The sequence below is a fragment of the Gopherus evgoodei genome, chromosome 8 (genome assembly GCF_007399415.2).
Source record: "Gopherus evgoodei ecotype Sinaloan lineage chromosome 8, rGopEvg1_v1.p, whole genome shotgun sequence".
Taxonomy (NCBI): Eukaryota; Metazoa; Chordata; order Testudines; family Testudinidae; genus Gopherus; species Gopherus evgoodei.
The window spans coordinates 29,064,766-29,077,468 of record NC_044329.1 but is presented as its reverse complement, the minus strand read 5'-3'; the positions used below and the strand labels follow the sequence as shown (position 1 = coordinate 29,077,468).

The following is a 12,703-nucleotide window of genomic DNA, read 5'->3' as shown; positions in this document are numbered from 1 at the left end:
CATTTTCTCACCAAAATAAATAAATAAATAAATAAATAAAAATAAAAACTTTTTGGGGAGAAAGGGGTCTGTCAAGGTTTTTCCCCCACTTTGAACTTTAGGGTACAAAAAGTGGGGACCTGCATGAACATGTTTAAGCTTAATTACTTGCTTAAATCTGGTACGCTGCCACCAGCCAGAATTTAGTGTCTGGCACATTTTCTGTTCCCCCAAAACCTTCCCTGGGGAACCCAGACCCAAACCCCTTGGATCTAAAAACAAGGAGAAATTAACCATCTCCCTCCTTTTCCCCCCAGACTTTCCCCTCCCTGGGTTGCCTTGAGAGGCTTTACACTGATCCAAACTCCTTGGATCTTAAAACAAGGAGGAATTAACCATTCCCCCTTCTTTCCCCCCACCAATCCCTGGTGAGTTCAGACTCAATCCCTTGGATTTTAAAATAAGGAAAAATTGATCAGGTTCATAAAAAGAAAACTTCTAATTAAAGAAAGAAAAGGTAAAAATTATCTCTGTAAAATCAGGATGGAAAATGCTTTACAGGGTACTCAGATTCATGCAGACCAGAGGGACCACCACCCCTAGCCTTAGATTCAAAGTTACAGAAAACAGAGGTAAAAATCCTTCCAGCAAAAAGACACATTTACAAGTTAAGAAAACAAACATAAGACTAATCTGCCTTGCTTGGCTATTACTTACAATTTTGAAACATGAAAGACTGATTCAGAAAGATTGGGAAAACCTGGGTGTATGTCTGGTCCCTCTTAGCCCCAAGAGCGAACAACGAACAAAAAAAAAAACCACAAAGACTTCCCTCCACCAAGATTTGAAAGTATCTTGTCCCCCATTGGTCTTCTGGTCAGGTGTCAGCCAGGTTTACTGAGCTTCTTAACCCTTTACAGGTAAAAGAGAAATTAACCCTTAACCATCTGTTTATGACAGGGTCATTGGGGGAGGGGGTCATTTTCAGGTGTTTTTGGCTCCCCTTTTTGTTTAAAAAAAGCTAAATTTCAAAATAAAACACTTTTAAAAAATGAAAAGTCAAAACATTTTATTTTGAAATGGTCAAAATGAACTCTTGGACTTTTGTGAAAGCATTTTTTATTTTTGGCTGAAACTTTTTGCAGAATTCAGCCTCAATTCATGAACAGTTTCTGTGTTCTGAAAAAGGGCTCCGGCAGTGCTGGAGCCTTTCCCCACTGCCTCCCTCCTGCCAGAGCCTTTCTCCATTGTCGGAGTTTTTCCCTGCAGCAGGGGAAATCTCCACACTCTAGCAGGGAGGAGCTGCCAGAGCCTTTCCCTGCAGCAAGCAGACTCCGGCAATGGGACACTACACTGCTAAAAATAGCAGTTTAGCTTTAGGGCCCTACTCAGGAATGTGGAGAGCCATTAGGGTTCGTATCCTTGGGTTCAGGTGTGTCTTTACTTGCCTAAGCAGTGCCTCACCATCTACACCAGGGGTCGGCAACCTTTCAGAAGTGGTGTGCTGAGTCTTCATTTATTCACTTTAATTTAAGGTTTCACGAGCCAGTAATACATTTTAAAGTTTTTAGACGGTCTCTTTCTATAAGTCTATCAGATATAACTAAACTATTGTTGTATGTAAAGTAAATAAGGTTTTTTAAATCTTTAAGAAACTTCATTTAAAATTAAATTAAAATGCAGAGCTCCCCCAGATCAGTGGCCAGGACCCAGGCAGCGTGATTGCCCCTGAAATTCAGCTCGCATGCCGCCTTCAGCACATTGCCATAGGTTGCCTACCCCGATCTACACTTTTATACCCCTGCTAGGCTTTGTGCTTTGTACATACTCTGCCTGCTGCCAGAAGAAGTGTGAAGACAAACCTGCGGCCTCAGAGGGCTCTCTTGGGGTATGTCTGCCAAAAAGAAGCCCAAATCTTGGCACCCAACAGTGTGCTGAAACAACTGGGAACGTTCCCTCTGTATATTACAAACAAAGTTTCACTGTGTAAGAGTTCACAGCAAGCAGATTTTACTGCAATATATCTAGAGGAGAGATCACACACCTTGGGAGGCAGAATCTCTTCTGGCCATTTAGGGATGATAAATAGAGGCACCAAGCTCAAAATCTGCTCTAAATAATACAACTTTCTTATTCACTTATGAATTATTTTGCCACTGGATCCCTCAAGTTTTCAATCCTAATCAGTTTTGGGATAGAAGAGACATAGTACAGGTTACAACCACTACAATAATCACAATTCACTGGAAAGTCATCATAATATTTTAAGTAGGCATTGTCCCTTTCTGGTTCTGTGTATTTATTGATTTACCAAATTGCTAGACCTGACCTGAGCATAAGAAGAACTGGTTAAAAAATAGGAAAAGAGCTCAGCTAGTAAAGATCCCTGTGCTGTTATAGCAACATGGCATCTCACACAAATGCAACAAACAGAAAGACAACTACTACAGCAGAGAGAGAAAGAGCAACATGTAAAACAATAGCCTTCGCATGGAGGGGGAAAGGGAGGGAGCTGAATGGCAAGGTGTCCTAGGTACCTACAAAAGGCCACTGAAACAAAACTAAGCTAGGGAACTGTGAATAAGTGTACCATTACGACAGATGGGAAGAAAACATGGAATCCAATCAAATAGAACAGACTGAAATGCAATTTCAGTTGAGTGTGAATGCCATAGAATGCATCGTGGAAATATTTGGGGAGCTGGCACAAAGAAATAGGATTTTTCCCTCCACTTTCATGTCGATATATTTGAAAAGTAGGTATTTGATGAAGCCAATAATTCGCAACTTATACAAACATTCACATCCTCAGCTTTCTCTGTTACAATTGGGTAGGAAGAGGAGCATGAATTGTCTAATGGTAAAAGGAATGGTGATATTTTTGCTGAGATATTAAAAACAAGAGAGAGAGAAAGAACCTGTCATCTTAGTTTTAAAATTTAATGTAAAGACTGGCTCCAAACAGTAACCGAAAACTGACTGATCATCTCTTTATTTTATTGCTGGGTAACCGTGGTTGAGCATTCACTGATAGAATTGGTTCAACTCCAAGCTATCTTCTTAGAAATAATAATTGTTTTCTAGTAAAACAGAACAATAGTAGAAAACGTTAATTTTACTTATAATCCTTTCCTAACCATTTCAGGATCACGAGTGTTCACAATGTCCTACTCTAAGTGCCTCAGTGCAAACACCAGAAATAATACACACGCAATGATCACACCTTAGGGTACATATATAAATAGTTTTATAATGTTTAATAGAGTTTCTATTCATATTACAGACATGAGTACTATGTGATGCAGATGTTTATAAGCACATAAGAATAAGGTATTATGGATGGTTACAAGAAGCCTATTAATCTATTTAACTCTATAACTATGCATAACAATTGATTAACCATTTATTAACAGTACTCATATCCTGACACAGTTGCACAATGCAACTGCTGGCCTGTCTCACTTGTCTGGAAAACTTGAAGTCTTATATAGGTAAAATAAATTGGTGGTCTCAAACAAGTTGAATGGGGACAGAACTGCAACTGGCATTAACTGGCTCTCCCAGCATAAAACTGACAAGGATCAAATGGCCATGGAGACTGAACTATTTTCTCATTTATTAGCAGTGGGATCAGACACCGGGGGTGAGACATAATGGAAGGAGTGAAGCTTGGAAAGCTGGCATTGCACTGTCTTTGCTGAATTTCTATTGCTAAAGAGCAGCTGCAGTTCTCCAAAGGTGCCAATTCATAATGTTTTACGAGTATGAAAAAACAAACAAAAAGATTTAAAAACACAAACAAACTCTGAATGTCACTATACCTCTCAAGGGCACAGTTTGATTAAAATAACATCATCAGGACCTATTGTCAATTTTAGATTCTTTTTTAATGTAATATAGCTTGTTTTGTTACCTTACCAACTTCTGCTTGTGACTTGTTCAACCATTTGTTTAGCTGTTATGATTATGAGTTCATAAATTAATAACTATATTGTTTCTGCAATACCTAACATCTGAACTCAAGTCTAATGGCTGAAATTCAGAGAGCTGCTAGCATCCTCAACTGCTTTTACACAGTTTAACAGCAGCAGCAACAGTATCAGTAATAGTAATAGCATAAAGGAGCTAATTCTTAAGGGGGGAAACGACTTTTAAATTTCAATGCAGAAACATGCCCTGTGCAGCTTCTCCAGTTCTAATGCCATTTTAAAATGGGAAGAAACCTTGTTGGTGCTCAAGAGATGCAGCAGGAGAGTTAGATAGTGCCCTCAAATTAAAGAGATGGAAAAGTGAAGAAATTACAACTAAAGTACAGAAAATTCCCTTTTGAAGATATACATGATAAATATATAAATCCAGCTCAAAACAATATGCACAGAAAGTCATTGGCTCCTGAGCCCTCCTTGGTAGCAGCTACCATTTTCTAAACAGTTCTCTAAACAAATATAGCTGACAAAATGCAATACGTTTCTACCCCATCTCATCTACCCTAAAGAAAGAAAACATGAAAGCTGGATACCCACCCCTATATATTGTCAACTATTTCCTGAGAAGAAAATGCTTTTTGGGTTCACCCTCTCCATATTGATCATTCAGTGCACAATTCTTCAAGTTAGTTTAGCTCTTTATTATTTCTGGGGCAGCATGCAGCAGGCACCAGTGGGAAGGGAAACAATACAAAAACAACCTGTAGTTTTGGGACCCCAAATTAACAGGAAATGAGCATTTTTAAATTTGAATATAGAAATTGAAATGTTCAGTCTTCAATTCCCTCCCTTGCATTGCTGTAAAATACCGAGAGAAAATGCTTGCTTATGGTATTTCAATTTGAAATCTCAAGAGCATACAATGCTGTTTCTCAAGGTATTTTTACTGATATATAATATGGGACTGTGCATGAAATGTGCAGACTGGAAACTACAAATAGGATTATTTAAAAAAAAAAGAATGTGCCTCTGCCTGCATGGAGCTTTACCTGCCTAAGGTGGTCACTGACTTATCTTAGGCATTGTATTGGTGATGCCTAAAATGAAGCCTTCTACACTACTCAGATTCTAGGAATAAAAGTCATTGACATCTTAATCCATGCACCTACAATTAGATGGACAAGCATGAAGGGATTCAGAGCCACAACTACCCTTCCGTGGCTGATATCTCCATTCCAGCGGCCAGGAGGGAGCTCAAGAGGGACCAAATTAAAAGGAAAAAGGAAAATAACAGTGGAGAGGAGAGGCAACACGATGGTAGGGTTGCCAACTTTCTACTTGCACAAAACTGAACACCCATGCCACGCACTCTGCCCCTCCCCTCCTCCAAGGCACTGCCCACCCTGCCCCTTCTTCAAGGCCCCACTCCCACTCACTCCATTCCCTCCCTCTGTTGCTCGCTCTCCCCACCCTCACTGACTCGCTCATTCTCACCAGGCTGGCTCAGTGGTTTGGGGTGCAGGAGGGGTGAGGGCTCTAGCTGGGGATGCGGGCTCTGGGGTGGGACCTGAAATGAAGAGTTCAGGATGTGGAAGGGGGCTCCAGGCTGAGGCAGGGTGTTGGGATGCAGGGGAGGGGGGCGGGGTGAGGGCTCCAGCTGGGGGTGTGGGCTCTGGGGTGGGGCTGGGGATGAGGGGTTTTGGGTGTAGGTGGGTGCTCCAGGCTGGGACTGAGGGGTTTGGAGGGAAAGAGGAGGATTAGGGCTGGGGCAGGGGATGGGGTGCAGTCTCTGGGTGGCGCTTACCTCAGGCAGCTCCTGGAAGCAGCAGCATGTCTCCCTTCTGGCTCCTACACGGAGGTGGGCTAAACAGCTCTGTGCACCACCCCATTTGCAGGCGCTGCCCCCACAGCTCCTGTTGGCCGCAGTTCCCAGTCAATGGGAGCTGCGGAGCTGGCACTTGGGGTGGGGGCAGCGTGTGGAGCCCCCTGGTTGCCCCTACATCTAGGAGCTGGAGGGGGGACATGCCGCTGCTTCCGAAAGCTGCAGGGAGTCTGCCTTAGCCCCACTGTGCCACCCACTGGACTTTTAATGGCCCAGTCAGCAGTGGGCATTCCAGTCAAAAATTGGACACCTGGCAACCCTACCTGACAGTGATCAGGAGGAGGGCTCTCACGAAGGGTAAACTCTTCTTGAAATGGTCTGAGGCTCTGTGTGTCTCTCCATAGGCCTCACAAGAAAGTTACTTTGAATTAGAGTGGAACTATATTTCACTAGTTTGGTTAGTCACCAATGAGGAGTCCTACGAGATTAGAGAAACATGGGGTAAAAGCAGGCATAGACACCGCCTGGGTGTGGTACTGAAAAATGCCATTATAGAACTAAATTAATACGTAGGTTTTTTGGAAGGTCAGCCTTAGTGCCAAATGCTTTATGTTTGCCTTTCACAGCTCTAAGATCTACATCTTTTCCATGAGTGGCACAGATGATTGACAGTAAGGATTTTATGCTGGATTGGGCCCATAACTTTCAAGCATCAGTGTTTGTTTCCAAGGAGATTATATATTTTTTTCTTTTAAAAAACTGACCTGTACATTCTATTTTAAAAAGTGCCAGGGCATCTTTAATACCAGCAGTATTTAGTCCAGTTTAATACAGAAGAATAGTTCCTCTAGCAATCCAGCAGCCACTGAAATCATGCTGGGATGGATATGCATGCCTAGATTTCTTATCTACAGTTTAAACGGATGTTCTTCTAGCAAAAAGATGAAGGTGCTACCTACTGAGTTACCCAAACCCTTTTATTTAGTCTTCTAAATAACATGAAATCAATCCTTCATGGAAAAAAGTAAGCTAAGAATTCAGGATTTTTCTTGTTGCTATTTTATTTTCTGCTATGTAAGCCGGAGGATACAGAAACTACTTTTCCATTCAGTGAGGGCTGATACTTCACTGTCTGCGGGAGACTTCATTGTTTTTCTGTGGGATTCTTCTCTTTTTTTTTTTTTTTTGAAGATGACTTCTTCCATAGGGTTTTAAATTATACTACTGGAGGCATCTGTTTATGTAACTCTGAACTGTAGAAGGTCAGAAAGCAGACTGCTTTGAACACTCGTAGAAGAGAATCTGGAGTAAGACCTTCAGGGGTGATGTAATAATAAAAAATCCCAGATTCCTTCAGAGCAATGCTTTCTAACCACTGGAACAGACTGCAGGAAAAGGCAGTTTAGGAGCACTTGAATCCAAATCTCTAAATATGAAGCCCTGCTGTATTTTGTAGTGCCTCTTAGTACCTTGCTGAGGAAGGTAGATCCTTTTAACTAGGCATTCACACAGCATTATAGCCTGTTGCAACGGGGGAGGTTTAGGCTGGAACTTTTTCACTAGGTGGATGGTGAAGCACTGGAATGGGTTACCTAAGGAGGTGGTGGAATCTCCTTTCTTAGAGGTTTTTAAGGTCAGGCTTGACAAAGCCCTGGCTGGGATGATTTAGTTGGGGATTGGTCCTGCTTTCAGCACGGAGTTGGACTAGATGACCTCCTGAGGTCCCTTCCAACCCTGATATTCTATGATTCTATGAGTCTATGTTTTACATTCCACGTGTCATCATATCAAACTTGGGTTATGTTAATAAGATTTTTGTTACTATTTATTTTGAGTTTAACACAGAACCAAGACCCTTTGAGAGCAAGGTCAAAACCAGTGAGTTAAACAATTTATATTAACATACCCAATAACAACTGCACATTTCATAACCATTCCATCTGTCGCCATCCCCCCAGACATAATGGCACCTGTGAAAAATCAAATTTCTTTCTTCTAGGCTATGTCCAGAATGCTCTGTGAATGTATACTGCTATACTAGGCCAAATGCTTTACATTAGTTCATCTGTGTCAAAAGATACATAAACACTGAAAAATTGGGCCAAATTCTGCTTTCATTTAGATTCCTGTAAACCACTGGAAAACAGCTCAGAGCAAATGAAGAACAGATTTCAGTCTCAGGGCTTGGTAAAATTTCTAGCTTCCCCTATTCTCAAATTCAAAATACTTTATGCGGACAAAAAGAAATTAACATTGCATTTGCTTTCATATTATCTATAGGACTCAGAGGATTCCGAATGAAAGAATCGTGCTGGATCTTAAATAAGGCTCTAATTAACTATCCAATGAAACAAAATTTATCATGCAAGATGGTACTCATTTCAGAAAAAAATAAATTGTATCCAGGGGTATGTTAGTTATACTGAAAACAGAAAACACAAACTTCTCTTGTTTCCAGGATTGATGTTCAAAGAGCAGTAAATCTTAATTTGACAAGAAAAAAATGAGTGTTAGTAACTTAAAATCTATTCTGTTTATCTACGAAATGTACAGCCTATGGACAGATAACCACTGTTGTCCATTTTTGAATGCACACATCAAAATAATATTTTCTTTAGCTAAAGGTCATTTCTAAACATAATCACAAAAAAGCACATCCTGTGTCTATACAACAAAAGAAAATGAGCCTGTTTTCCATGTTAACTGTAAGAAACCATTCTAGATAGTTTAGTGACAAAATTGACCCCTTATGGAAATATTTTGTCTTCTGGTATCTTTACATGTATAAAATGCTACATATTTTTGGTTTCATTTTCCTCTATAATATTTGTGAGTTTTTCAAAAATATTACCAGCAGGTGCACTATATTTCAACAGCCTCCTGTCCTCCTTAATATATAATTCTGCTGAATAGTATATTAAGAAATAAAAGTAGAAAACATAAATGATGGGCATTCAATTAAAAACAGCATCATCTCTGTTGCATATAAAATGGTTCTGCAACTGAAATCAGGTTCTAATGAGAGAAAAAAGGAATACATTTCCACATATTTTTAATTGCACAGAATTTCCTCAAACATGATTTTTAATAATATATTCCATTAAGTTAACATCATACTTGAAAAAGTGCATTTTCTGATTTCATTTTAAGCCTGATTTTGAGCAATTATAGTGTCATTGTTCCACAGTAGAAAGGTTGAATTCATTTACTGTGTGGTTATGCTAGTTATGATTGATGTCGCTTCTCCAAATGATAAACCAATCACCCCAATGATGTAATGTCATTTTAAGAGTGCTATAATCACATTTCTCTCAAACTAGAAGCTCTGATGAGTTCTAATAAAGATTTATTGTAGATTAAAGGCTTTCATAATATCAACAATGGATTGCTCATTTGATGGAAGATTAGATTAGGTAATTTTTTTTAAGCATATGCATTTTCCAAATATATCAAGAAAGGCTATCATGAAGGGCCCAGGTCAGTACATATGGATGACTATCAACTCACATCCAGGAAGACACATCTTAAACCCATTTAGGACTTATCCTATAATCATGGGGTTGAGGCAAATATAAGTATACCATCAGCCAAATGGGAATACCCTTATTAAGTAACATGATCAACATGAGAATTCTTAAATTTAATATGGTCTTCTATGTTTATTTAAGTGTTTGCATCAGAGCTTTTAAAGATAAAATCTTTGTCATGCATTAATAACCAAAGTTGGGCCTTAGATCCAAAATGTTCGAGGTTTAGAATCCAAACACAGATCTAGTTTCCAATATTTAATCTCTCTCCCCTCTCTATTACGTGCTGAACTGAAACCTTGGATCCAAAGGCATTCAAATGCCATTTCATAGACATTCAAAAATCAGATTATGATTTCAGGTCTGAATTTTACAGCCCAGGATCATCTCTATCGATGACATACGCTACTTTAAGTCTTGCAGGTAGAAAGCAGCTTTGTTATTTTAAAACTTAGCACTTATACAAGCTGATGCTTAAGAACATGTGAGCATTACCTATCTAAGATAAATATTAGTACCTTCACTTGTACACTAAAGGAAATACCTGGAATACTTATTTAGTTATTTAAGGCAGTTGGCAAGTTCTGGAGAGCCCCCCTTGCCACTACAAAGTGCTGTTTAAAGAATGCTGCATACATTTGTGGTCGGAATGAGGTAATAAATAATCACCTGTTTGTGGTACCTTCAAAATTAGAAATGAAACATAATAAGCTCCCCTCTTGAGAAACCTGATACGTTACTAAAGGGGAAAATGGAGCATGCTTTAAAATGGTTATGGTGGGGCACAAAGCCAAAATGCTGAGCCATACCAACCTTTAAAAAAGCAATTCAAAACATTTTTGAGTATACTATAAAGGTACATAGTATCAGCCCACAGCCTGAGAGCAACATGAAACATGGCCAGGGCCACCCCAAGGCTCTAAGACATAAAAGACTTGCAATGATAAATTATCATTTAAAATGAAGTATAAAGAGTCATTCAGTTAAACCTGCAGATGCTTTTTAGTGCCACATTTCTCCATTCTCCAGCCAAACATTTGGGATCCCATGTATGACTGCATCCAGCAGATGACTCTGCTGGGTGCACCATTGTGTTGTAATCTGATTTAACGCTAGTATATCTTAGTCAGCAAACTTCATAATTAAAATGTACAGGGCACGTGCATAAATACCAAAAGATCCGTGCCACACAGGATCTGTAGTGTCACGCAGACCTACATCATTACAGAGAACAGAGGACCTGGGGAGAAGTTGTGAGTGATCAGTAACTGCATCTTCTACTTTTTCTATCACTTTTCTGTGTGTTCATTGTGGTTAAATGTCAAGGCTATAAAATTGTAAGTAAAATACTTTTATTAGCTAAGGATTTTAAATATACGTTAACTACAACAGTAGGTGAATAACCTTCCAAAACAGAAGTTCAGAATAGCATCGTTAAGCAGAATTAGGGTCAAATGCGTTTTTATAAAGAATATTTGAAACTTTCCCAGGCAAGAGACTAAGGGTCAGACTATGTCCTCTGATAACTCTCGCTTAAGTCAATAGGAATTACACACACACATATCTGAATATGGTACATATCAATTGGATGCATTTCCTTGACAAAATTACCTAATGCAAAAAATAAGTGAAGATTTGTGAGCCTTACGTTTCCAAAACTAGTCTGTGATTTTGGGCCCCTTAGCCTGAGACATCTTGAACCTCATTTTCAGAAAGCACTGAGCATTCACAGATTCTACTGACTACAGATGGAGTCATGAGGGCTCAGCATTTCTGAAAATGGGCCTTATTGGCCCAAGATGGGCACCCAAATATTGAGGCACCAAACAGAGCAACACAAAATCAGATCCCACTTTTGAAAACTGGGCCTAAAATGTTTTCCAGACATAAATTAGTTTTCTGAAAACATCAATAGTTTAATTATATGTAGACTGACAAGCTAGGATTAGATATATTATTGAAACAAGAGCACAGACACAATAACCAGTGCATGACATGCTTTCTGGTATACAGCCTCACAACTTGTTTTACATACATCATTAATCTATAAAAATGCAAACCACTACAGTATAGTACCTTATAGACATGTCCTTTCTACAAGAGACTGCTTCAAGGCATACCACCTCGTTGAGTAAGTCATTCTCTCAGCAACAGGGATGCACTAATAGTTTTTACATGCCTTAAATTACTCTTAACATAAAAGAAATACTCTACAGTGAAATAAAGGAAAAATAAATATGATACATAGTGTTTCTCAAAAAAAACTTAAATGCAATAAATTACAAAAGATTGTTATTTTGTCTTCATTTTCATATTGAGGAGTCACCATTTTGTATGATACAGACATATACTTGCAAACATGACACAAAAAAAGGTCATAATCACATTCCATTTGCTTGCAATTTCCTTACCGCTGCTGGAAGCCTGTTGTGGCCCTGAACATGCTCTTAGTAGATATGAATTGGGAGAGAATTCCTCATCAGGGTTGGTGTCCATGATTTGATGGGAGGTATTGCTGTCTAGCAATGGCATCTGGCAGCTAACTGGTGGAGGATTATGGGAACTGGGCAGCTGAGCAGATGGGAGAAGGCTAGACGAGGATGTAGGTGGAATGGGACGACCTGGTAAAGAGGACACAGGGATCAAAGGTCAGCAATGAGTGTAACGAAAAAAAATATTAAAAAAAAGTCACATAAAACTGGCCATTAGTATATACAACTACAGTTGGGGCAGAATCAAAATACCTAATGACCACTGGTACCAACTCGCCCCTTTGTATCATATTCAGAATGATCAGCTATGTTGTGAAATCATTCTAGGAATGTCTCCACAGCATCAGCCTGTAACTGATTAGATGAGCTGATGCTGGATGAATGAGATACAGCTAAACGAAAAGGGTGGGAAGGGAGGCCTAGTTAGCTCCATTTCTATCCCACAGAAATGTCTACAAATAAGAAAGCCAAAGGACCAGATCCTGAGAGTGCTGAGCTTCTGCATATCCCAGTCACAACAATTTCAGCATTTGATCCAAAGAGTTTTCATACAAAAACAACCCGTTGGTTACTTATAATTTATTACAGAAAAAAAAAAACCCATAGAAAGCATATTCCCAGGCTTAAAATGCAGCTGAGGAACTAGCTCTTAAATCAAAGTAATGCTCTCCCTCAGGTTGCTTTCACAATGGGATTATGCACATGCTTAAAATTAAGCATATGTCTACCCCTCAATTCAGCAGAATACTTATGTTTCTCCTGTTCTGTATCTCAGCTCACTTGGGCCCAATCCAGTAAAGTGCTTAGGGTTTGATCCAGAGACCAATTAAAGTTAATGGGAGTCTTTCCATTGATGTTAACAGGCCAATGGGATTACTCACATGTTTAAAAGTTAAGTATGTGCTTAAGAGCTTTGCAGGACTTGGGCCTTAGTGGCCAGAATGGATACATAAAGAT

General features: G+C 39.4%; 1 protein-coding gene across 5 annotated transcripts in view; it reads right to left on the bottom strand.

Annotated features, from left to right (window-relative positions):
• Positions 1 to 12,703, bottom strand: part of TENM2 (teneurin transmembrane protein 2) — a 1,578,682-nt gene that overhangs the window by 346,961 nt on the left and 1,219,018 nt on the right. For all 5 annotated transcript variants that reach the window (XM_030572355.1, XM_030572352.1, XM_030572354.1 and 2 more), the window contains one exon: positions 11,666 to 11,875. In XM_030572355.1, the coding sequence (XP_030428215.1) occupies positions 11,666 to 11,875 (210 nt within the window). The remainder of the gene's footprint in view (positions 1 to 11,665; positions 11,876 to 12,703) is intronic.